At 39.9% G+C, this 27,760-nt stretch overlaps 1 protein-coding gene across 1 annotated transcript in view; it reads right to left on the bottom strand.

Moving 5' to 3' along the window:
• Positions 1 to 27,760, bottom strand: part of TRPC4 (transient receptor potential cation channel subfamily C member 4) — a 154,018-nt gene that overhangs the window by 66,936 nt on the left and 59,322 nt on the right. Inside the window, exons 2-3 of the mRNA XM_049823324.1 lie at positions 26,143 to 26,547; positions 2,332 to 2,850 (exon numbers count right to left, since the gene is read on the bottom strand). Of these exons, the coding sequence (XP_049679281.1) occupies positions 2,332 to 2,850; positions 26,143 to 26,520 (897 nt within the window). The 5' untranslated portion in view covers positions 26,521 to 26,547. The remainder of the gene's footprint in view (positions 1 to 2,331; positions 2,851 to 26,142; positions 26,548 to 27,760) is intronic.

The following is a 27,760-nucleotide window of genomic DNA, read 5'->3' as shown; positions in this document are numbered from 1 at the left end:
TACAAAGCAAACATATGAGCTGTTTTAGAGTACCTGGCTCTTGCCTGGAAAAATGTTTATCAAACTTTTTGAATACTATGGCTGAGAGTCTGCAGAAAAGGGTCTTTTGGAGACATGGACTCAAACGTGCATACATCACTCCTCTCAGTTATGGGATTCATAGACTAAACACATCTTCCTTTGGTGTTAAAAATGTCCAAATATTATCAGAGTCCATTTTTTGTGGGGTTTCGTTATTTTCTACATGGAGACCTCTGACTGCACCTTCCCAGTCTTTTGACAAATACTCACATACACAGTGACTTGCTAACACATGGCTGCCATGCTTCTGTTTATCTTTCAGGTATGTTTTTTTTTAAATACAGGATAATTCTTAGATGTTGTGTTTCCAAAGTCACTACTGCTTTCAGAGTCAATAATTCAGGTTTTTGCATCTGGAAGACTTTTAATGAGAAATTCATTATAATGGCTACTAAAATTACTCAAAATCAATCTGTGGTTCCAAAGAAAATTCTGCTCTATGAGACTGCCACAAAGCTTCACTTATACTCTTAAACTGCATTGCTGCCACAGAAGCAGAAATTTCCAGTATTTCCAGACATATTTTATATTCCATATCTGAATAAAAAGCCAATGTTCCCAACAGAATGGCAGCTTAAACATTAAAAAACATTATTAAGAACACAGCAACTTTTCATTTCAGTACTTTAAAGTTATTTTCTCTAGGCATTGTTGAGATATTCAATTTTGATAAGGAATAATTTTTGCTTTCTATCACATTTATACTGCTTTGTATAATAATATGATATGGGTGATATTAGGTATAAGCACTGCATTGTCAAAAATGTTGAAGTCCAAGTGAAGTAAGAAGAAACTGCAGTCAAACAAAATGCTTTACTTAATTGAAATGAAATGTTTAGACATTGCCATGAAATGACAGGTTTGAAATGATTTGATATTTTCATTGAAAATTTCACTGAATTTGTGGCATTATTGTGAATCCTTTGGAAAATAGAAGTCCAAGTTAGAATTTCTTAAGTGACTGTAAGACAGGATTGCATTTCAAGAAATAGAAATAGTAGTTGTTAAGAAACGTCTGGAATAGTACCATCTGAAAATAATTTATGAAGGCAGTGAATACGCTGCCTAAAACATTATAATAGCAAATATAAAATTATGCAACAAGTTTCCTGAAGGAAAAAATACTTATTAGAAGACATGAAGTCAGAGAGCAATTGAGACATTTTTCCAGCAGTACTTCAGTAGGTCCCTACCTTCATGATAACTTCTTTTCATTACTAAATTGTATTTCAAATTGACAACAGCATCATTAAATGTTTGGTTATTGTTCCTGCAATCCTTTCTAGCATATTTAATATATTAATGCATTTACTGTTATATTTTGCAGAACAGAGATTTAGCAGTGATAGATAGACTAGTTCAATATAACACAGAAGTTCCTTAAGTATTTGCCATACTTTATATGAGCAAGTAACATTTAATTATTAACAGCATTTGTCTTGCCTATACACTTCCACAGTTCAGCTGATTTTGTATGTACAGGTTCCAGATGGGATGATAAAACACATTCTGACATGATGATGAGCAGGGATCAAGTGAAGTTTTGGAAATATCAGGGGAACTGTCTTTCTAACTCCTTTTTCTCTTTTGATTCTTTTGCTTTTCCATGCACATAAGAACTTGAGTGTTTTTAAAAGAAATGCAGACATCCTCTGATTCCAGCTGAGTATCTGTATCAGTGAAGCAAACTCATGAATTTTTAACTGGCATGCAAACCAATACCCAGGTATCTCCATTTTGGACTCTTTATGAAAAAGAAATCTGAATGTCAGAATTCTGGGGAGTCATGCATTGCTATTAATCTTATGTTTCAGTAGCTATTTATAATAGCCATTTTTTTGAAGAAAGCTCCCTATAGAGGTACCTGTAGTATTTTATAGGTGTTTAAACACATAGACTCCTTTTTCTGTCAGACACAATTAAAGCTTATTTGAAGCATGCTGTATATATTTCTCAGCCTATTATTGAAGAGCTCTTCAGAGCACACTACTGAAGACTATGTCTATTCAGGTGCTAAAGAAAAAAAAAGTTTCTTTGGATCTGTGCTATAACAGAACATTTTAAATTCTGATACTATCAAACTATAACAGCTACCCAATTCATCTAATTAAAAATATAAAAAAAAGAAGACACCCTGTAGAACAAAAAGAGATAAGCAGCAATTAGTCTCAGTTAAAAGGATGTATTTCAGGCTATTATCTATCACATTACTACTATTAAATATGCTTAAATATTCTCCAGCACACTCACCTCTTTTTGACGGTACTTAATTGCCAGTTTCAATCTTGCAAGATCATTACCACTTTGTTCTTCTATCAAGCTATTATCATCTCTGTAATTAAGAATAATTTCCAATTCCCTGGAACTCCGTGTCTGATCCAGGAGATCTTTTGCAAATTGCTTGCATTGCCGTGACAGTTCCTCGTACTCTGATTTAAATTCATTTTCGACTTTACTCAGTTCCTGCAGCTCCCAGCTCAGTTGAAAAGCGGTAAGGAAAGGATCCTCACTGGACAAAGCAATCAACGACGGGCTTGCCAGAGCCTTGTAGATATTGAGTCTAGATCGAGAGTGGCGGAGGCTGTCCACGTCTGAACTTGAGACACATTCAACACAGTTACAGCGGACCTCATGTGGCCTGGGCACAGAGACCCCTTTCTGCACAAGGAGCTTTATGATTTCATAATTGTTGGTGTGGGCAGCCAGAATAATGGGTGTGATATCTGGCGTAAATTCCGAGAACTGCTTGTCCAGAAGCACTGGTGGCACCTGTGAAAAAAGGCAAAAACGCTTACAGGCCTCTTCATTGAACGAGAGCTATAGAAAAGTAAGCTACAAATAGTTCACCAGGTACTAACTTACTGATGGATCTTTGCTTCTGGCCAGAGTTGAAGGAAACACTTAGAACAATTCAATTAGCTAAGATAGCCTCTTTCTGGTTAATAAATTGCTATAAACAGGGTGTGATTTTTCATAAAACCTGTTTGTACGTAAACAACCCATGGGCAACAATTCATTAGAGCAAATTATTAGATAAACAAAGAAGAGTCAGGCACGTATGCTCCTGTGGGGTCCCTTGAAGTGCAAGCTGTGAGCAAGATGGAAATGCTTCCTTGTCTCTCACTGGTTAATCTCAGTTTTATAGGGAAGACAGATTCATGGGGGTACAATAGTGATTCTCTGAAGGAAGTGCTGAACAGGATGCAGACAATTTAGAGTTATAAAATAAAATGGGCAAGTAAATGAGAAAGAAAAGGCATGTTTTCTTAAACAGAAGGTTGGAAATATGACTGTGTAGAGAAATAAAGATAACCTGCTGCAGAAAGCGTAATGTCTTAAGGCTCAGGTCTACATTCACCTGTGCAAACAAACATACTCTTTACATGAAAATGGGGGAGCTGGTAGAAGAAGGGCTCCAAGAGAGCATTTTTAAAGCCTCTTCTGATGTGTTTCTATATTTTATCAGAAGACTGTAAGCTCTTTCATTTTAGGCTTGCTTCTTTATTTTACAATACCAGACTCTAAAGCCTTTCCCAGATCAAGACAGATCATTAGACTAGTATGATGAAGCCATATAAGTGTAATCAGCCAATGTCAATCAAAAAAATGGTATTTGCATCATCACTTATGGACTGCCTTTGGTCCGTAGCTCAATAACCAAGAACAAACTCAATCCACAACAAGACGTTCTGAGTAGTGCTCCTTTAGGAAGAAGAAAAGGGGAAAACATTTGACTCAAAGTTACCTGAGGGCTAGGGAAATATATGGCAACTGGAGGGAGGAAAAAATGTTTGATGGAAGTCCTACGATAGCAGAATGATCTTACTGCCAGGTGGAAAAAACACAAATAGCTAAGAAGAGAAGTTAATAGAAAACAGGTAAAGCATGTGAGAAAAGTCTAAGAATAAGTTGAAATGAGCTACGTTTAGAGCCTTGGGAGGGAATGAAGCAGAGCAAAAACCTGAAATGCACAAAATCAGACAGAAACTCAGTGGAAAAGAAAACCAGAATGAAATTAAGCTGAAAAGAAATGGTAGTCTATGGATCTAAATCCGTAATCATGGATTTTTTTCTCCCTCTTTCTAATGAAGACACTGTGTAGTTTGTATATTTTTTAGCTGTTCTGCGTGTAAAACAGCTCATGTTTGTTCAATGGCACTGTATCCATGTATAAGAGCGACTATGTGTGTGGGCTGTAAAACAGGGGCCTGAAGCACTAATTAGCTGAATGAGAGAATTACTTTGGGAGGTGGCCACTTTTATTCTTATAAAATGGGGTGGAAAGTCAAGACTGGAGATCTGGTGCTTGGGATTGTAATCACACAACCCTAGGGAAACAATCCGTGCCTGGCCATAGCATGTTGCTGACCTCGAGTAGCTGTGCCAAATTCTGAGAAGCTATCTGGAGTCAAACAGGCAGAAACCCCTTTTCTCCCTTCTCAGGGACTCAAACACTCACGCTTGGCTTGGCACTGGGTGAGGCCAGCACAGAGTCCCTTTTAGAGCAGGACAGTGGGATGCCTGAGGTGGCCCACCCACCCTCACGACCTCTTGCAGAGGGAGCAGCCGTCCTCGTGGTCCTCCCCACAGGCTTACGGGAGATGTTTACAACCAGCGGTTGTGAGCCGAACAGCTCCTGAGCAAGTTCCTTCTGCTTTCGTTGTTGTGAGTTACAAACAAAATAGTGTAGTGTGTGCAGGCTAGATTGGGTTTGTATGGTGGGGCTTTGGTAGCAGGGCAGGGGCTGCAGGGCCGGCTCCTGTGAGAAGCTTCTAGAAGCTTCCCCGGCTCCAAGCTGGACCCACCGCTGGCCCAGGCCGAGCGCATCAGTGATGGTGGTAACACCTGTGGGAGAGCAGATTTAAGAGGGGAACCTGCAGGGAGTGTGGGATCAGAATGTGAGAGGAACTCCTTTGCAGAGGTCAGTGAAGGAGGAGGGGAGGGGGTTGATGCCCCCACAGCCTGTTGTGAGGTGGCAGGCTGTCTGTCCCGTCATCCCCCCCAGCCCGTGGAGGGGAGCGGGGGAGCAGATGCCCACCTGCAGCCCAGGGAGAGAGGAGCCCACGCCGGAGCAGGGGGGTGCCCCTGAAGCACTAGAACAGGCTGTGCCTGAAGGACTGCAGCCCATGGGAGGGACCCACACAGGAGCAGTTCGTGAGGAACTGCAGCCCATGGGAAGGACCCATGCCAGAGAAGTTCATGGAGGACTGTCTCCCGCAGGACGGACCCCATGGTGGAGCAGGGCCTGAGCGTGGAGTCCTCCTCCCCCTGAGGAGGAAGGAGCGGCAGAGACAAGGGGTGAGGAACCGACCCCAGCCCCCGTCCCCTGTGCTGCTGGGGGGGAGGAGGGAGAGAAAACTGGGAATGGGGTTGATGTGGGAAGGAGGGAGGGGTGGAGGGGAAGGTGTTCTAAGATTTGGGTTTACTTTTCATTATCCTGTTTTGATTAGATTAGTAAGAAATTAAATTGATTTGGGGTTTTTTTCCCCAAGTTGAGTCTGTTTTTCACCTGTGACCATAAGTGGTGAGTGATCCCTCCCTGTCTTCATCTCGACCCACAAGCCTTTCATTATATTTTCTCCTTCCCATCCCACTGGCGGGGAGGAGTGAGTGAGCAGCCTCATGGTGCTTTGTTGCCAGCCGGGCTTAAGCCACGACACAGGCATACACAGAAATATGGGTTTAAAATTACTCAGGAGGTAAGGAACCAAGCTGAGAATATACTGAAGGTACATACGGATGGGGGACACACTCGGGTACAAGAACAAGCGGAAGGTCTGTGTACTGTGCCCGATCTCAGCTGTGGTCGGGACAAGAAACACAACCTGGGCATATGTCTTCTCAGAGGACTCTCTGGCTGTGTCCACACTGCTCTGTCAGGTCTCTTCCAGGACACCTCTGGGTCATCTGTCACCTCCAGGCTGAACACTATGCAGAGCCCACCCAGGGGTGCCCACATGCCCAGATCGTTTCATTATTCCTGTCCAGTATGGACTGGGGCTTGTTTTCTCACCTGTCTATGGTGTCAGCGGGGAAAATGAGACCCATTTCCAGCCTCAGACGTCACTGGTTATTGTCATCTTAGATTTATATTCTCTTTTATTTACATATTATAGAAGGGGAAAAAAGAGAGCACGTGTGCATACACATACTTTTCCTGCTCTCTCAACTGCAACTGTGGCCAATGCTTTTGAGGCTTAGGAATAGATGAAAATGGCAGTAGAGGCTCAAAATTTGCATTACGAGAAGTGAGATTTTGGGCTAGCATAGGTCTGAAAAAGGTTTATAGCGAGGGATGTGTTGTTCTCTGACAGTGTCCACCACAACTAGTGAGACTCCCTCTTGGCCCCAGGGTCAGGGTACCAGGGAGTAGAAGAGAGAGCTGCAAGGGCAGAAGAATCAAGGATACAAAGCTATAACTCAAAACTGACTGCTCAGAGTATTGCTCTGTCATTTAGCATGTCATTATCTTTCTACTTTCTGACAGTACTAAACTAGCATTTGCTTCGAGCCGTGCCAGAACTGAAGGCTATCTGAACATGTCATTAACCACAGTCTTCTCTGAAAAATTAACAGGCATGGCTTCAAACAGCATGGCATTATAATGATTGACTTGTACATGGGGTCCATTAACTCAAAAGCTTCTTGTTTTTCTCATAGCTTATCAAAACCTTTCATCTTAAGGTAACTCAGCTATAAGGCTAACACACACATTTTGGAATTCATACCATCAGAATTTACCTAAATATAGAAGTGTGTATTAAATAATTTCAGCCTTAGCTTACAGAAACAGTTAAACTTAAAGAGCAAACCCAAAGACTGCAATTGTAATTACAGCATGAGTTTAACCTCTGACCCTTTACCTCCTATTTTAAGATTTCCTACTCATTTAAGCCAAAGATATACAGAATGCCAAAGCAGTAAGGTCAAATTATTCCCTCATCTGCAACATAATGAAGTACTTATCTTTTGAAGTTCTGAGTGCTCTCATGGCACTCAGAATATTTCAGCATTTAACTGTTGACCCAGAGTACTTGCTCTGAAGCCACAAGACTTATGAATTTTACTTTCAAACTACTGCAAAATAATTCTCTTTAAAGAAGCCAAAACAAATAACCAGCACACATTGATATTAGCCACACAATCTAAAGCGTTGACAGAACACTCACAGAGAACATATGAATCTTCCTTAAATCCTGGGAGGATGGGAAGCAACCAGATCTTACAGTCACTGACTGTGACTTCCCAAAACTTAACAGTGGTGTAACTATATTATACACTCTGGAGCTAATGTGTCAATTGTGAGGCTGCTTAAACTTAGAATGGTCAAGTGATTTTTGCCTCCTTACATTTTGTTGAAAATTTTCTGCTTCAACCCTATTTATAGGGCTCAGCTAAGCAGTTTGGTGATTGTGTATACTTGTATGCATATCTGCATGGGGATGAGTAGGCAAAAAGAAAAGAAGAAAGCATAGTTCAAAGTCTGTACACTTCAGTGCTCAAGGACATGAGATTTTTCATTGTATTCCTTTACCCTGCACTTACTGTAAGAGGGAATGAGTCAGTTTGATTGGATATCTAACAATTTTCTTTAGATACTAAGTGGAACAGCCCTCTTCAATACGTGTTTAAGTTCCCTGTATGGTCTGTGTGAAGAGAAGCCCCTTTGTTAAGACAGAAAGAGAAATCTAGGCTAAATTAATGCCAGTTAGGTCTGAGACATTTTCTGTCCCTATGACATTAGAATAGAGACCAATTGCTGATGATCCCTTAGATACCCAGGAAACAGAAAAAGATAACAGTCAGTTTGGAAAAGGAGGAACGGAAACCCCAGATGCGTCCGTTTCTCCATCTAGCTTTCTCATAATGGCTCTCATTACTGCAGTATCTCAACAGGGAGACTGAAAACCGCAGTGCCCATTTACCTCCTCCTTAAGTGCAAGAGCTCAGAATCTACATAAAGCAACCTATTTCCTTGGGCAAATGGATAGCTTGCCTGGTTCTTGTCTTTGCTTATTTATTTACAAATATTTTGCCTTTTGCTTGTAAAGGAGAACAAATCCTGCAATGGCCGCAAGTAGTTAGGCGAATAAATTTCTGAGTCATGTCAATCATGACAGCACAATTGGAGGAAAAACCTAAAGCAAACAAAAAAAAGGATGTATGACAGATAACAAGATTAATACATATGTCATTTTATACAGTACCACATTATATAAGGAAATTAATATTATAAAGGTGTGTCATCAAGCTCATCAGTTGCTTCAGCACTATTGCTCTATAGCTGTCATCACCCAAACACCATGAAAATGCTGAACTCTACATTTCAGTACAGCCCACAGCATATCTCTATGCGTATACAGTTTTCTGATTTACATTCTGGTTTGTTGAGTTCTCTTTGGTTTCATATTATTTTATCAGCTGAAACACATCCTGATTATGATAGTAGAACTAAGTCCACCGGGAAGGATTCAAAAGATCCTCCTGCCCCAACTCCTTTCACATGCACGAAGCCACTCATGAACTACCAGATAACTTGAATGACTTGAAAGTGTAACTTCAAGATAACTTGAATTCAGTTGTCACACCACTGAAGGGGTCTGTACACAGACTATCCCGAAAGCCACGCTGAAACTACCCTCACGAGACTGCACAAACTGTAGGCCTGCAGTGGTGGCCCCAGATTTGGCCAAAAGCCCTTTTCCACATCCCAGGGCATGTTGTTTGGTGTCGTGGTTTAACCCCAGCCAGCAACTAAGCGCCACACAGCCGCTCACTCACTTCCCTCCCCCCCCCCCCCCCCCCCCAGTGGGATGGGGGAGAAAATTGGGAAAAGAAGTAAAACTCGTGGGTTGAGATAAGAATGGTTTAATAGAACAGAAAAGAAGAAACTAATAATGATAATAATAACACTAATAAAATGACAACAGTAATAATAAAATGATTGGAATATACAAACGATGCACAGTGCTATTGCTCACCATCCACAGATCGATGCCCAAAGTCCCAAAGCGGCGATCCCCCCACCCCCACTCCTGCCAGTTTATATACTGGACATGATGTCACACGGTATGGAATACCCCTTTGGCCAGTTTGGGTCAGCTGCCCTGGCTGTGTCCTGTGCCAACTTCTTGTGCCCCTCCAGCTTTCTCGCTGGCTGGGGATGAGAAGCTGAAAAATCCTTGACTTAGTCTAAACACTACTGAGCAACAACTGCAAACATCAGTGTTATCAACATTCTCATACTGAACTCAAAACACAGCACCGTACCAGCTACTAGGAAGACAGTTAACTCTGTCCCAGCTGAAACCAGGACATTTGGCCACCGAGCATGTAAGGCAGGCGAGTGGATGGAAGTTGCCAAGCTGAGCTCAGGGTCAGCGTCATTTCAGAGCAGCGTGATTGACGCTAGCCACGCAACACCTGTCTGGTATATTGGCATTTTCTGCTTTCCATAGGCAGCTTCCTTGGCCTCGTTGGAAAGGGTTCAACTTGTTTATTGTCCTTGGACTCATTACTACAGGTAAGTACCGCACTCTTAATGTGCTACGGAAGTATTTTCCTTCCTTTTATAATATTCTGTCTCCATGTCTATTCTTTTTGTAGGAAACGGACATATCCACAAAACCTCACCCTTGCTCTATGGCACTGTAAGTTAACTGACAACAGTCTGAGGACTAAATGTAAATGTATGAACGTGCAATGAAATTTTTTAGCGATACTGTAACCTCTTAAGAATGCACACTCTGAATACTAATTAAACATCTGAAATGCTGCCTGTCTACGTTCAGCAGATAAAATTTCACCACAAATTGAGTCCTTTAACATTTTCACACCCCCAGTTCAGCTCAATGCTGTCAAGGTGTTTAATGCTCATCTTCCAGATCTCTTTTCTCTGGAGTCTAACCACAAGCAACAGAGATGATAAAAATAGGACAGTACATATTTGAGGTTAAGTGATGCTTATCTTTTGGGGTCTTAAATAAAATATTAACTCTTAAATGAAGTGTGCTTAAAAAATTATAATATTGGTTCTTACATAAAATATAGTAAGACCTCCAATTAAAATTCTAACGCTAGACACATACGGCCATAAAACATTCCTCTTGTGCTAAATTATAGGATGTGGTTTACAGCAAAATAAAAGGACTGACTAGCCAAAAATGAAATCCTAACCACAAGTTGAGACTTTGTGGTGGGAAGGTTTCTTTGGGCTGCAGCTCTGAGATGGAAATATCTTTTGTGAGATTCAAATTGTGTTATGAACGGAAAAAGTGGGGGATTCCTCGTGGGGAAGAAAGCACATAAATGTGACTTAAGGCAGTAACAGCTGGACAACTTACCTGGACCTCAGGACTTGGGTTTTTTTACTAGTTCTGCCAGTAAGTCTAGGTTGCCTAGGCAGACCATCTCTTTCTGCTTCTTTTCCCAGTTGGATATACTTTTTTGAGCAAATATTTTATCAACCCAGGATGTAATTCCAGTTATGAATTAATGCCAGGAAGATATAGCAAAAAATAATAATTAAAAAACCAGATATTTTTGTGTGGACATTTTTGAACAAAAGATTCTGGATTATTTTTTTATTTCATTTTAAACCTTAATTTTTTCCAAAATTTGCCTATAATTTAACAACAAGAAGGACCAATCCCCCAACATTTTGTTTCAGATTAAATTATTGTGATTATACTATTTTATTATGACAATTATGACTATTAATTTTATAAAATATCCCTAATAATTTCTTACAAAAATACGGTATTTCAAGTCAGCCAAGAAAGGTGTCTAACAGAGAGAAGCTTTGATAAGGTATCTAATTTTAGATAGCTAAAGTTGGGTAAGGTAAACACTCCCCTTAGCATACAGCCCAGCAGAACTTATTCAGCAGACACAAGCCATATGCTGAACTCACTCAGAATTTGATGGGTGTGCTACCTCATGCTAATACTAGCCCACAGCTAACCGTAGTTCATGCCTCCTAACCTGCACCGCTAAGATACAAGATGGGTATTTTTCAAAAGTACTGGCTTCGTCATTCTGGCCAATTTTCCAGGGTTTATGAGAAGAAGGCATGAACAGTTAATGCTGAACGTGTTACCTCTAGGAGTTTGCTTTTTATCTATCTCCTATTGGTAAGGCAAGGAGCTGCCATTTTTGCCTCCTTGCAAGCCCTTCTCGGTGTACACCACATGTCATAAGTATTTCCAAGGATTAGGCCTAAATGTCCCTATTTGCTGCTAATGTGCATTATTGTTAGCAAAGGATAACTTCCCCCCAGTTAGAATAGTGTGTTATGCAATATGGTGTCCATTTATTTTGCTGAAAATTTACTTCCAGCTTTGCTGGGACATGACAAGGAACAGGGATGTTGCCATAGCTAATAGAAAATCCCTGTCACATTTAAGGAGGCTTCAGTGCTTGCCTTTTTGTGTATATGGGAATTTTGCAAAGCTAAATTTACAAGTTTGAGTTATTTTCATTCTGTTTTTTTCCAAGTAGAAGCTGAGTTTTCAAAACCTCAGAGTTTTTATCTTTTTTTTATCAGTTACACTTAACCCACCCTAAGATGTGAGCCTGTAGTTTTCTAATGCTTTTTCATGCTCATCCTATTACAGCTGAATCAATTTTGTGTGTCACAATAGTCACAGCATGGACTGATGACTTCCAGCCTCTGTGCCAGCCACACTGCACAAAAGGCATTAATGTTACATATTAAGAAAAAGAATTACATTAGCATTTAGTAATTCTCTGAAACCAACATTGCTTTTCTAAACAATAAGGATGACTTGCATAACCGCATGATACAAATAACAGTATATACTTAATACATCTGCAGAACATTCAAGCCAAACAGTGTAGAAGGATTCAGCAATAGGAGCACTGGACAGCAGGAAGGAATTTGTCAGGTCTTGTTTGCCCCCTTGAACCCAAAGTATGGTAACTACACCTAGATCAATCCCCATAGATATTTGACCAATCTGTTCTTAGAGTCCTGCAGTGGTGGGTGGATATGTTGCACCATTTCCAGACTATGTTTCTGATACTTTATTTGTTTTACCTTTGTGCAGTTTAAGCCTATAATGTCTTGTTCTATAAAATGTGGATACAGAGAATACATGATTTCTTTACTATAGTTTCAGTTTTCTCTTTTCAACACTCATTCCTTCAGACTTTCCTTATGGGGAATATTTTCTAATTTTCTGAACTTTCTTATTTCTTTCTGCACATTCCTTACTGCTTCTGAGTATAACAGAGGACAAATGCACGTATATTTTATCATCTGTGCTCATCCTGATGTGACCAAATATGATGATACTGGCTTTTGCACAGTAACATGACATTGTCCAGTCTTTTTCTATTAGTCTTGTTGTAATCCCCCCTGCAGAACCGTTATCTTAATAATTTTCAATTCCAATATATACTTGGTTGATTATTTCTGCTCTACTTAGAACCTTACACTTTTTCTTACTGTTTTATTTTTTACGGAAATAATTTCTCTTGTTTGCCCAAATCATCCTGAATTTTACTTGTGTCCTGCAACAGCCTTGTGATCTCCCCAGCTTTGTGCTGCCTACAGATCTAATACACCCTGTCTTTCATCTTAAATGTCAGGAACGAATATACTGATTGGGATAGACCCCTGCAGAATTGCTCATTTCATCCCTCTGATTCATTCATCCTGTTTCACCAAGTACTGCTGGCAACTACTCTGAGTGTGGTTTTCCTAGACTGTATTTTGGGTGACAGTTTATGAAATCTTACAAAACTCAAGCTCTATGATATGTACATACTGCTTTTCCCCAACATACAGAGCTTACTATCTGGTGATGAATGAAAACTATATTGTTATGACAAGATTTCTTCTTGACAAATCCTGGTAGGCTGCTATTCATGTCTATGTTTTCTTCTAGGTGCTTACAAGCAGAACGTTTGATTATTTTTCTCAGGATTCTCCCTGCTGTGAGAAAGTATAGATTTCTTTTATTTGGAAAAAGGAGAAGAGAGAATGGAAAGGAAATGCTATAAAGTGAATTTATAACAGTTTCCAGACAGAATCAGAGGAAAAGATACTTGATTTGATAGATTTGGGACATGCACTTGTTGGGTGTGACTGATGACAACACGCTTCAGCATTTTATTTCTCTTTTTTTTTCCTCCTCCCTGTATCTCTGGCAGCTGATCCAAAATGCACAAAAGTGGTCATTTTCAATTAATGTTTTCCTGTGAGCATTACTAGTGGATGGATATGCCCTTCCCTCAGTCAATGTCAAAAGCTTGAGCAAGAGCGGGGAACGACTTAAAAGTAGACACGCAATAAAAGACTGCCAGGATATTTTGAATTTGCTTCCAGCTCTGAAACTCATACCTGCTCTCTCACCACTTATCTTTTTGAAACTAGGTAGAGGAGTTTTTCAATTAAGAATTCTGGGCATTGCTTGAGTGCTCATAATGAAAAATGACAAGCAAACAGTGGTGGTTTCACTCAGGGACAGTGAAAGAAGATAATGAAAATGCTTTGCAAAAATATGAGAGCTAAGAAAGAAAAAATATCTTATTATGGAAATGATTAAAGGAGAGCTTCAATTATTTCTGTCCCATCATAATAGAGCTCATATATGTCTCTCTCAAAGTTTGCATGATGAGCAAAGCCAATATTGAAACTTCCTGAATGTTGAAAATAGACCTAGTGGGGTCCTTCCCAACTGAATGTTTGTAAATGGATGCATAGCTACTTTTCTAAAACACAGAATGGTTCATAAAGGCAAAATCATTTTAGTGACGTTTATGTCTGACATTCCATTTCCTGACAACCCATGTCTCTGGTCTGATTAGAAAAATGTGGAAAAGTTCTTGCTTTTCCCTGGTTTTTGCCTTCTCCCAAAATGGCACCAATAGTTAGCTGGGGACGTTGGAGGAAATTGGCTTGCTTCTCCAGTGAGGTCTTGACGGAGATGTTAGCAAAAAGGAGTTCTTAGAATCTGAGCTGGATCCTTTGTTTTTCCCTGAGCTTCATGGATCTAGAAACAAGAAAAGGCGTTCCACTGGCTAAGGAATGAGAAAGATGTTTTTTGAAAAGCAGCTTTTGCAGAAAGAAAAATAACAGATTGGTGGCCTCTCTAGGTATCAACGAACTGTTTAGGAGGTATGAGCGCCTCAGAGGGAAGCTAAACTTCTTTACAGCTGATTGTAACTATTTAGCATTGCAAAGTAATTTGAGATATCTTCATGGCTGGTAAGTAAATTTTGTGTCTGAGAAAATTAAAAGGGTTATACTTTCAAAGAGCAAAGTGGGTATCACAAATTTTCAAAACACTTAAAGAAAAATGTTTTATGTATTTTCAAAATATTATGAGAAAGGAATACAAAAGACTATGGCAGGGACATAGAAACCCCATAAATCTGCAGATGATGCAAAGAAATGTCATAGTAAGCTGTTTCATAACTACATTATTCCTGGTATGTTATTCAGTGGTTTGCTATTTAGCAGCAGCTCTAGTTTTTGAACCATGCTATAAGTTTTCCATATTTCACAGATGCAAACCAGAACTTGTTTCATAAGTAGACAGGGGAGACCATGGCTCACACAACTACACTAGGACATGCTGGGAGTGAAAAATTGAAGTTCCTTTGAAAGGCAATGGATACACAACTGAATTTTACTACAGATTAATGATATTCTCAGCTGTGTTCAATTCCTTAACGACAGACACTTTAAGATCCTCCCTGCGTGCAAGAATCAATTGAACAATCCTACTGCTTATGAGGTTTTGGAAAGATGTAGTGGTAAACAATAGAAGATTGCTAGAAATAACAAATTTCCATTTGAATTTCTACTGCAAAGAGATCAAAGGAGAAATGGGAGAGGCGTGCATTATTAATGACTTGTCCTATTCAGGGAGAGACTAGGAGCAGAATAGTTAGTTAGAAGTATTTAAGGGTAGATTGCTAGAAAGAAGCTTTTGAAACTGGTGCCAAGGGGAATGGATTGGTTCAAATCCTTTAACACTGTGAGTTCTCCTTGTTTCAGGTTAGTCTTATGTTAGTGTTACATTCCTTTTGAGCTTCCTGATTTGACTGGAGATCTTGATCTGTACACATCTTATAGACATGCTGCATCCTAGTAATGAATGGGTAAAGACATAGTCCTAACGTGCTTTAGGATACGGAAAGTTTTTTTCTTTGAGCTTATGTAAGTATATTTTTACTCAGTTCGGTGCATGGTAGTAACAGCTGCTTAATAAGCAGAGGTTTAAATGAGCAGGAAAGAGAAATTTAATCTTGTCAGCTGGCTTGTTTGTACTTACAGTTGATGTCATAAAGCTAGTTGGTAGCAAATAAAATGGTGGCAGACTGTTTTGCATTTTCTGCAGATATTCAGCAGCATCTCAGCAGTACACAATATGGAATATAAGTCTTTGAGGGTATATATTTCAGGTTTTCATTTTTCCTGCCAGAAGGCCTCACACATTGTGACAAGCCTGCAAACTTAGATAATATTTTATTACCAACCCTGAGTAATATTTTAGTAGCTGAATTGAAAGGGGAAATAATTTTGCCTCCTGCCAGTCTGGGGTGAAGATATGGAAGATATGGATCCTGGCACTGGCATAAAGGACAATTAAAACACTTCTGTCAGCACAGTATGTGACGTGCATATCCTCTATCCAGAGAACAGTTGGTAAATTGACAGGCTAAATTGGTGGTCTCCTAAGAAAAGTAAGCCTCTCTAATCACGTTAATGGACTCTGTCAGTCACCCCATTGTGACTGTTGAATTTGTTGGGCTGTTCCAGCTGGATGTTAACAGGAAAGAATATTAGAGAGACTAAATTCCTACAAGTTTCCTAAAAGAGATGGATGATTGAGATCTGAAAAAAATTCTGGAGTGTGAGCTCAACTATATTACTAGATACCAGGGAACCCATACAAAAAGAGGATAGTATGAGTGCATTATCCTCTTAAAAAGCTTTCATAAACATTCATAACATAAAACCAGAGGAAATTCAATCATGATGCACATAGCTGTGTGGAAATCATATTTCATAAATTTCACTGCTCACAGAACAATTTGACAAGGGATGACAAGAGCAAAGTTGATGGTGGAGTGTTGAGGGCCATACATGAGCAAGTTTCTCGGCAGTAGCATGTGGGTTTTTTAAAATTTTCATAGGTTTTTCCCATGGCTGAAGGTTTGGAAAGCAATTAATTTTAAAGATCAATAGGTATGATTGCATGTTTGACCCTCAAAGACTGACGTTCACTTTGAAAAAGTCTTTCAAATTCTACTCTTTCTTGCATACAACTTCTTTAAGAGGTATCTCCACAATCAAGTTCCAGGTAACTGCATTTCAGCACAGTGGCTCACAGACAAGGAAGAACTTTGAAAATATTTTTCTGTGGGCCACTTTGCAGCATTGTATTGCCTGAAAGTTTGTGCCCATCAGGACCTTCTGTGCCTTTGAAAGAGCTTCTTTCAACAATCGGGCTCTGGTGGTTCTGTTCCTAAAATTGTTCCTGGGTTTCTGCATTGGACATGGTCAGAGAGAAGATATGTTGTAGATGAACCAACAGGATGGGATTTATCTCCAGATTTAAACACCTAATTATAGGCTCTATATGTGAATTAGGTTTTTAAGCTCCTGTTACACCCAGTGCAAATCTAGGGTTCATCTCAGTTGTCCCCATGGAAGTGCCTAGTGTTGTTTCAGATACCTCCAGGTGTCCTGTGTGACCTCCAGCCACCACCCCACATAGGCACAGGTCTCGCACAGGTCCTGTGTCATAACTGCCATGCCCACATATGTCTCACAGGTATACTAGGATGCCTCACGTTTCACTTATCCATTACACGAGCCTCGGGGCTGGGGCCCTGGTTGATGTAGTCAGTAGAGTCCAGAGAACTATTTTTCTTAGCTTACAGTAGACACTTGCATTTGGTCAGCAGACCATGTAGCTCTTGACTGACCTTATTGGGAGCTCCGATATCTGGCTTATATGTGAGCACTAAAGGAGTGATTCGGGTACCTAGACATAGGCATCTAGTACTATTTAAGGTACCCTAGAGAATCAGAGCGATCTGCACAGATATGACACAAGACCTACTGGAGGGTCTCACCGCTGTGCAGCGTAGATGGAGGACAGGCAGGCTGCCCTGACGCAGGAGACACCTCTGCATAGACCCCTGCCTCTACCACTACGTTGCATTCAACTTCAGGCATCTGAATCAGGAGCTGAGTCCCACCCCTTACATACATATATAGAGCAGATCCTCTCAATCTGTTTTATCAAGGGCAAAATCATTAACTGTCCCCAGAGGCTGCTCTAGGCAGAGGAGATACTGGTTTGTTTATATTGCTCCTTTAATGTTTACAAATTTGTTAACTTCATAAGTTAAACTGCACAGCCAAATGTAAAGATAATTGACTACGGGCATTTCCAGACTTTAGAAGACAAGACGACCTCAGTCAAAAATGGTTCTATTTGTTGAATCTCTTGGTCTTCTTAACAGGTTTATACTACTGGCTTCAGAGCTGATTCTTGACCTGCTTTCAAGCACTGAAAGGCTGTTAAAATCTTTAGCTGAAACTGTCTTTGCAGTTGTTGAGTTGTCAGGAGGTGAAAGCAGGTAGGTTTGGCAGAAAGGATTCCAAGCATGCAGACTTACGAAGATGACAGTATAGGACCACTGATCATATAAGGCAGAGATTTTGGACATTTTTTTTATTTGCATGCTCTCCCTATTCTGATTGTAAACTTGGGTGAGTGCTGTAAAGTGGGGCTCAACAAATATAAAAAGAAGGGAAAAGAAATCAGCACCAAAAATGTGACTTCCTGAAGAGAAATCTGACTTTTCCAAAGACCTCACTTTTGCATTAACCTTCTAATGGTTTAGAGTTATTTTAGATTTTTCTAAAGATTTTGATTTATTTTAGATTTTCAAATGTTTATTGCTAATCTGCACTCATCTCCTCATGGTAGAAAAGTGTTTTCATTTCCAGCATGAGCTGAAAAGCAGTGTGAAAAAGCCAGCAAATAATGACAGAAAAGCGCTTGATCTTTCTGAATCTATAACACATAAAGTTTAGGTAGACGTTTGGTTCACCAATTGTCTTTGAACTAAATCTGTATTTGCCATTATCAATATTTTCTGAACTTCTGCAAACTGCTAAAATGGAGGACTAGATTCACAGCTGGTGTAAGTCATCATCAATGAGCCTACCTGCCAGGAATCTATCTGTAAGGATTCTGCTAGTCAGATTTTTTTTATGTTGCCAGTAAAAAATGGCTCATCATTTTGTACAGGTCAAGACACTATCATGTTTCCACATATTTTGCCATGCTTCTTTTGCCACTGCTTCAACTTTGGAATATTATGATTTAGCATTTGTTACAAGGTGATGGGTGCATATTGTAGTACACATTGCCTATCTCAATATTGAAGTTGCTAGCAGCATTATTTGATGGCACCAGCATTCCAGCTTCTGGAGTATTTCTTCAGTAATTGTCACAGGTTTTTCTACACAGCCACCCACCCTACCTCCGATGCATATAAACACAGGCAGTTTGGGTTTATTGCCAAGACATAACGACACTTATGTGAAGCTTTTTTTGAACTTGAAAACAGTCAGCATCCCTCAAAAAAAAAAAATTAAAGAACAATATTTTGTAAATCCATATCTCCATCTCATATGCCATTAGTCATCTCCACCTTATGGTACACCTTTCCTTAAAAGCTATGTGTTTTCACATGCCCAAATGATTATACGAAAGACTGAACATGTGGATAGGCTACCACATCTATTTCAACAGTAAACTGAAATATCCCCTAAACAGCCTCTCCCGTTCATATCTCTCTATCAGTATGTTAAAACCTGCCAGAAAATTCTAATTAATCAGATGCCACTGGGAAAAAACCACTCAGCTACCCACTCATGCAGCTAGGAGTGGGAAGAACCAACTTTGTGCCCTCACATTCCACTTCAAGACTGTGTACTTCAAGCCCGACAAAATAGCTTTGCATTGCCTCCTCCATACTCATTACTAGCTAGACTGTCATTAATCAGAACATTCAAAAAAGGCACTTAGTTCATGAACTTCTGTGGGAGACATTTTCAAAACAAAATTGATGTTTTAATCTCAACAGACAAAGAGCATTACACAAGTGATTGTGACTGATATTTTCCAAAGTTACTGGAGAAGTAGTTTTAGATAAGAAAAACTACAAGGCATCACGCAGTACTCATAAAATCTTTTCTTTCTTCCCGCTCCTGTTTCACCAATACAAGTTCCAGTTTGGTAACTACGTGAACATTCAAAACAAGATCTTAAAACAACAAGTCCAACATCATTGTACTTGAAGGTCCACTGCAGGTGTGCTGGGCCTACAACCTGTATACTTTCCCAGGTCTTCTCATGATGACCCACACTGCTACCAGGAGGAGGTACAACCCCAACATAGCAACTTCCTCATGTACACCATTGGGTTGTGGGGCAATGAAGGGCTGGGAAAATGATGCCATCCCATGAGGCTTGGAAGGAAAATAACGGACTGAAGCTGACTAAATGCTCTGCACTTACTAAGAGGAGCCTGACTGAGACTGAAGCTGGGCTACGAGCGCAGCTCCACAGAAGAGCACTGGCTTCATCTCAGGACCCTGGGACTCCTCAAAGGGCAATTTCAAGAAGTCCAAAGATACTGAGACATGAGAGCAACAGAGCGTGTGATGAAGCCACACATGGGGAATTACCTAGGAGACAGGAGCTCTGTCAGACCCGATAGGACGTCTGTCAGAAGAGCAGAATCTATGCTGCCAGCATTTCAGGAATGGAAAATGACTCTTCAGGCTCTGTGCCGCCTTCATGCTGTTTCCTGACTTTTCACCTTTAGACTTTTTATCTGTTTCTGGGAACGCTGCCAGACTGAAGGCTTTTTGCCTGCAAAGCTGTCTAGCCTTGCTGCCTGTATCCCTTCCCAGATAGCTCAAGTGAGTGCCTGAACATCCATGTAGCAGCCTGCCCCAGTGGCCTAGAAACTACTGTACAACATCCTTGACACATCCTCACACAGGACCACTCCCTCCTCCTGGCTGTTCCCCTACATTCTTTCATTCTCTCCAAAACTACATGGCAACGCTGCTAAAGAGAGTCAGATGTTGAGACATTTTGGCATAAGATCAATCATTGTTTATTCTGATGAGACTTGCATGCAGTAGATTCAAGCAAAAGACAACTTGCATTGTCAACACTTCCTCTTCTCTTCTACCTTCCCATACTCCAAATCATTATCAATCAGCTAAATGCATCGATATCCCAGTTGTAAAGCCTACCGTGACCAGAGAGACTACTAAAAGAGACTACTACTTAAATGTTCATGAAGAAGGGTTGCTCAGTCTGTCTAGAGGCAAAACGGTTAATTATCCTTATGCTCTTCCTGAGGGAGTCTCAGAACCTGGTAGTGAAATCGGAAACTTGAATCCATAGCTCTCTGAGTGCAAACCAAATGGTAGCTAACCTGATTTGTTTGCTTGTGAACTATGGTGAGAACTGGGATGGTGGAAGAGGACTTTACAAAGTGAGTGTATGTTACTTTGGGGTAGGTGGACGTTTACAGGACCACTGTAACCAGGTAGCACTGACAATCCCTGCTGTGATTATCTCCATCTTAACTAACTTCTAGCCTTGAAAAGGCAGGAAAAGTTCATGAAGGTGCTGAGAGGCCAATTCAGGCATCAGTATCTTCTGCCACTTCCTAACCACTTGCCAGACTCTTACACCCTATCTCTGGGTATTCCTTGGCTTTTCACCAAGGAATATGCTGCATCTTTCAGTCTATCTGTACATTTTAGGTTTCAGAGGTTTGAGTTTTGTCTGTTCTAATAAATATATGGTTTCCCCCCCAATATTTAGACAACATATTGAACTTATCCTTTCCTGGGTCTTTGAGACACTGCCAGGAAAATCCATGAAAACCAATTAAAAAAACCCCAAACAACTATCTATGCCACGGACTTGCATTTTTAGAGGCCAACACATTGAAGAAGCTGAGGCCTGGCTTCCTGGTTCGACTTTGACTGGCAGGGACCACAACTGAGTCTGGCGGGGTGAGCAAGCCGCAGAAACAGAAGTTGCAAGTATGAGATAGAGAAATTCAACATGTGTAACATTTCTTAGCACAATAAGTAGAAGACAGGGAGTTTGCATAAAGTAGTTTATCATGTGATTTTACTGGTTGTCCCAGGAGAGCAAAGGCTGTGAAAGCTGCAGGAGGTGGATATAATCTCTCTTCAGCTTCTTACTGCCAGCAATTTCTTCTTTTCTCTGCACGTGGTGTGACAGCACAACACACAAAAGGAGAGAGGAATCAAGCTGAAATGAAATGTATGTTTCACAGCATTCTTGCAGACGTGGAGTTAATTGAAACAATTCTTACAAAGATTTCCTAAGCCAGGGCATCAGAAAGTATGCACTGACTGTTACGCATTGGCTATTCTGCTAATTTTGACCAAACATGAGAAAAATTTAGATATCGTGTACCTTGCTAGGACACCCCGAAAATGCAGAGGTGCTGTACAAGGAATTGATGCACTACAGGCAGAAAGATCTTCCTGTTAATAGAGAAACCTGTCTGGACAGTGGACAGGAGACAGGGATAGAAGTGTCACTGAGGACACAGCACCTCTGGGGAAGACAGTGTAAGGGTGACATTTGATCTATGCATCCAAAGCACCCACAGACCGAGCAATCTGCTATATAGGAGATTTACCTCCCAAACTGCCTTGACAGCTACTAACTTTTTGGTTCCAAACTGACTGAAAGAAAGCTGCAGGGGCTGGAGCCTGCCAGCTTCCACCTTCTCACCATGACCCAGCCACCATGCCCAGCAGTGTTTTCACACTGACTTCCACAGCAGAGGAGGAGTGAACCAGGGACATATCACTGTGATCACTCCCCTTCCTGTCCTGAAGTTCTCCCTCCTCTAGCAATTCCCTTAGGTTTGCAAATGCCAGTCTGGCCTTAGTACGGTATTTTTTTTCTGCAGAACATCTGCAGAACGCTGTCCACCTATAAAAATACCCACAGCATCACAAGATCAACTTCTAACAGTTGAACAGGGAGGCATAAAAGCACTACCATGTGCTTTTGCTAGCCAGGCAATGCCTGTAAACATTGCAGTTAAGTTCCCGTGGCCTAAATCTAGACTGTCAGCTAATACAATGCTACACAGATTGAAGTTTAATAACTGAGACTTCAGCTTCACTTACGTGCTTTGCAGCATCCTTAGAAGGCAGCTATACCTCTGCTTCAGTCTTCCCTGAATATACATTGACATCTAGGCAGTCAACCACCCAGCTAGAGATTGATGCCTGGGTTCCTCGAGCAGTATAGCATGCTGTGATTTAGATAAAGGTATTCTACTCATTTTTTTTTATGCTACCTAACCCCCATCCCATCTGTGGATGCTGCGTGCAATTTAACTAGATAAAAACGTTTTCTTTAGATACTAAGTTTTAAAGAACAGCTTTTTTTCCCCTCTTCATTTGGCATTCAGCTATCCATCAGGGTAAGCAACAAGTGACTTGGCAGATAATTCAGGACATATGGCTTTGAAGAACTGGTAATTTAAAAGTACTTGGACAAGTTTCCTCAACTCATTTACCTTAATTTGTGTTATTCTCTTTTACGTGTCCCCTGGCAGCTGGTACAGCTAAAAAAGTGTAGAAAATATAATGCAAGTGACAAAATAACCTTTTCCTGAGTTGTATTACTGTATGCCACAAAAACCTCACTCACAAACTGAGTAGCAGAAGGAGTCAAATACATTCAAAGCTGTTAAACATACACACGTGCCTCATCTGCAGTCACCAGGTGGCACCAGATGTATCCATATATTGCCAATCAGCTTAAACCTACTGTAACCCATGTGGTCTTTGAAGTGAAAAGCACATCGTGTATGAATATTAGGTAGAGCCCAATAGCTGAGTGGTGAGCAGACTAGAGAGTTTAGATATAACTTTAACAAGATCTGACTTAGTTTTGGGGTTGTTGGGTTTTGTTTGGTTTTTTTCTGAGAAGGAAGTACTGAAGAGTAAGATTCAGTAGCACCTCCTAATTTTGAAGATACTGGTTGGAAAACTTTTAAAAAAATGCAAAAAATGTATTATTTTAACTAAATGCATTGATTCTTGGTCAGCATTAACATCTTTTTACCCACTTTTTCCCCTTTTCTTTTCAAACATTGAAATCTTAAAAGAATTAAGTTTTGGAGAAGAATCAATTATTTCAAAAGATACATTTCAGCTGTCCTGAAGAATTGTAGCTTCTGTTGATAACAAGAGGACATTTTCTTCTAGCGTTCTGACATTGTCAATGAGCTCTTGAATTATGTAGGAAATCCTATGCTTAAAAATTCTTTTGTTTTACAAATATAATTACACTATTTTATGAGGGTGAAGCTGCAATTAGCTCTGCATCATACATAGTATATTATCCTGTGAATATAAAAAAAATTAGTGAGAGCAAGTTCATTTACTTATAAATCATGAGTTGTATCAGGTTTTTTCTGTATTTGAATGTTCACAACTTTCATCACTAATGAAATATTTGGGAATCTAAACTGATTTCTGAGCTTGGCAGTATTTAGCACGTGCATTTTTTCTTATTCATTATTATCTGTCTCCTCTGTGAATAACTTTTCATCAGGGGCAGAAAAAGAACAGCAGAAGGATGAAATCTTGACCTCACTGAATCAATGGCAAAACTCCCACTAACTTCAAGGGGCCAGGATTTTACCACACATGGCCAGCTTTATACAAAGACAGAAAACCAAACAGGCAAAGATACCATGTTATTGAAAGCACAGAGTCTGAAAATGAATCATCTAAACAATACAGCAAATGTCTACAAATAAAAGTAATCAAAAAGAGTCAGTTGTAGATTGAAATAGAGTTTCAAAAAGAAGTCGATTCTCCAGGGAAAAACCATATCTTTCTGTCTAAACACTGAAAATATAAGTTTTAGTATATAATTCTAAGCATCCAGATTTTATATCTTTAGCCTATTGTAATGATTTCCGAGCCAGCAGGTACTTTTGATTGTATTAAATACGCACAGTTCTATCTGCTTCATTGCAGCATTACTGCAAAAATGTAATCCACATTTACATTCTCTTCAGCATGACCCATTCCTAAAAATGAACCAATGTGATTATCTACACATACGACACCCACAGAAGCTTAACGGTTGTTGAGGTCCCCAGCGCAAACAACAGCACGCGCATGTAAATAATCTATTTGTCTAAAGAACATTTTTTGCAAGCACTAGCTTGCAAGCAATATTTGCATTGGCAATGGGCAAGCCTAGCCTTGGACAGACACAAAAGGAGATGTCTCTGTTCAAAGGATTCATGATTATTCTTCATGCTTTACAGTAATGGAAAGACCCTCAGCAAGTACAAACAGAGAAACCAAGGAAGAGGAGGAGAAGCAGCACTCGTCACACCAGCAGTGGAGTCTGGCACTGAAACAACACGCTTAAGCTCCAGCCCACAGAGCTAACTTCTAGTTTGGAGCAAAGAAGTTTGTGGCTAATTTAACACTGTAGTATGCACCCAAAATGTAAGCCTGTCTTCCATCTGCTATAGCATGAAGCTCACCTAAAACAAGTTTTACTATTTGTATTCACGAGTTTCCATTACAGTAGATGTGGCATATACCAAAAAGTAGTCCTGAAAGTCTGAAAAACAGCCTGAAATTTAGGCACCTAGTATAAGGTAAATTTGTATACTCTCTCTCTAGCTAGTCCAAAAAGTCGTTTATGCTGTCTTAAGACAAATAATTGAGAAAGCATAAGTTGTTTGGGTTTTTTTTCCCCCCATTGATAAGGGGAGCCCAGGCAGCCACATCAGAGATGAGACACAGCTTTGGATGGCTACTGTCAAGTGAGATGAACTCCACTCTGCAAATGGCAACTTCTACTACAGAGGCTGGAGAATGGAGACACAGGTGGTTTAACTGGCTTGGCACAGGGCCATGCACTGATCCTTCCAGGTCCTGGTACACTGCATTGAGAAATTCCCATACATTGTATTCTCATCTGCACTATCAGTTGAGAAATAATGAAACAAGACAAACATAGTGAATCTAGTTTTCTTCCCTTTCTCTGGCATAAATCTGTTGTCATTATACAGGAGCTCTGCTTTTACTTGCTAGAAGAAAAGGCAGACACACACATTTGTACAAAGACCTACTATCTTTCTTTCTATAACCAAAAAAAGCATAGAATTCATGTTATTTTATCAGCAAAAATTATACTCTTTACCTATTATCTGCAATTCTATCCATAGCAAGTACACTATACTGTAATTAAAGTATATTGTATGCATTAGCTGTGAAAGGGCTGTAATCATTTCAACATACTATTCATTGAAATACATTAATACAGTACTGATAATACATGAAAATTGAAATAGATTAAAGTGGAATACAATATTATAACTATTTTAAAGTTTTTTCTTCCTGGAAGATTCCTAGGAATATCAGAATTTCTGGGCTATGTTATCCTGTCTCCACTAGTTTCTTAAAATAAGAAAGATATGCAAGAGGCTAGTTACCTCCTAGAGATGTCTCAAGGCAGTGCAAGGGGAAGCAGAATAGGTATCATATTTATCATGAGACTGTATGTAATGATTTTCTCCTTTGAGAGAAGACAGGGAGAAAAGGAGAGGATTTTGTACCTTTCTAGCTGTACTTGATAGGATGGACAACTACTGGAGAGAGGGCTGAAGTTCTGATCGATTGGGTCATGTCTCCCAGTGTTGCCTGCATTAATGATCTTAATTAATTAATTATTAATGATCTTTAAAGGTCCCTTCTGACTCAAACCATTCTATGATTCTATGATGTCTAAACACAAATTAATACAATGCATACAGCAAAGTCATTGATTTTCTAATGTTAAATACTTGTGATAGTTGGATTTGTTTTTCTTTTTGCGCACTCCCCTTGCACAATACTTCTCTTTTCATTAAAGCAGACTACAAACCTAGAGAAAATCCTGCACATACCTGTTTCTCCCCACTGGGCTTCTTGTGGTTTAACAGCAGCTCCACAGCACCAACTACCTCCTTTCGTATGGCATGCAGCAGAGCATCTCCCACATATACATTAAAACTTAAGAGCAGCTCAATGAGCTCAAGGTTCTCATTTTCAATTGCAATAAGGAGTGCAGTTCTTCCCAGGGGATCAATGCAATTAATATTGATCTTGAAATAAATTTCTGCTTCCTCCAAAGCTTTCTTTACACTGGCATAATCTCCTTTCTCCACGGCGTTCAGATAGGCTTTCTCTGAATGAGACAGTTCAGATTCTGCCCGTACAATACGAAGAGGGATACGATCTCTGTAGGGAGCATTGACACTTCTTTTGTAGTAGAACTGGGCCATATTTTATGCCATTCTAATACTTTGTCTCTGCAATATGAAAAGAAAGATTAAATCAATAATATATTTTGGGGGTACAGTGCACCAAATTAATATCTGCAATATGTAAGTATTTAAAACTCATACTAAAAAGTGATGTTGAAACAAGTACAAATTATCTCTATCAATGGAGCTTGTCAGATCACCAGTAAAACCTGGAAACCAAAACATATAACCAAGTTGTCGCAACTTACCAACTCAAAGCACATCTGTCAGCATACCATTCCCTTGTATGTATCCCTTAAACCTGTGACAAGCATGAGGTAATACGATACAATGTAGTTTGCACCAAACCTGTCACTCCACTTTATCCTTAATTTCTTCATTAATTTCCACTGCCTCATGTTTCCCACAGTTTAAGAGTATTCTCATACACAGTTGCTCCTGCTGCTCAGTAGACTACAGGGCACGTACACCTTTTAAGCTTGATTACGGTAGTGGTTATGTCATACTACAGGGCACGTACACCTTTTAAGCTTGATTACGGTAGTGGTTATGTCATACAGAGATTGGTCCAGTTGCCCCCAGAAGGTACCTACGCCTCTTTGAGATGCACTAGTTATCTCATCTGCACTCCAGCACGGCTTGCGTCCTTCACAACGCCTGCGCACATTCGGTACCTCCGTGCAAATGTCTCTGGTATCCCAAACAACACAGGCGTCACTCAATCCTTGTGCGTGGACAACTAAACACAGCCCTTCTTAGCTGTTTCTTCAGCTTGGGCAGAAAGAACTTGTTAGAGTTGGAAGAGTTATTAGCATTTACATCTTTTAGTGCTGCTGAAATATCCTGACTTATCTTTGGCAGGCACAGTTCAGTGGTGAGCTTTCCTACTAAGATTTTTGATTCATTTTGATTCAATCTCATATGCTATTAGAAAAACATTCATATAAAATGCTTTTTCAGACAGCACTTACTAGGGTATAAATTAGAATTCAGAGCCTAAAAGGAGAAACAAAACCCATATGAGAGAAATTCCCAAGGATCGGTAGATAATAATCATCGTTTTGACTCTGAACTATTCAGTTCTAAACTGGAATTAATACTGAAACACTGCAACTGTAAAACAACTCTAAAGTCTTACATATAATAATGCATTTAATGCCTCTGCTTTTGCTCTGTATACTTTGTGTAACGACTTTACAAAAATAATTCCTTCTAACAGGACGATTTTCTCCTGTCTCTATCTTCTACCGGGGGGGAA

Source organism: Accipiter gentilis, chromosome 19 (genome assembly GCF_929443795.1).
Source record: "Accipiter gentilis chromosome 19, bAccGen1.1, whole genome shotgun sequence".
Taxonomy (NCBI): domain Eukaryota; kingdom Metazoa; phylum Chordata; class Aves; order Accipitriformes; family Accipitridae; genus Astur; species Astur gentilis.
The sequence above is the reverse complement of the archived record's forward strand: the minus strand, read 5'-3'. Positions and strand labels throughout refer to the sequence as shown.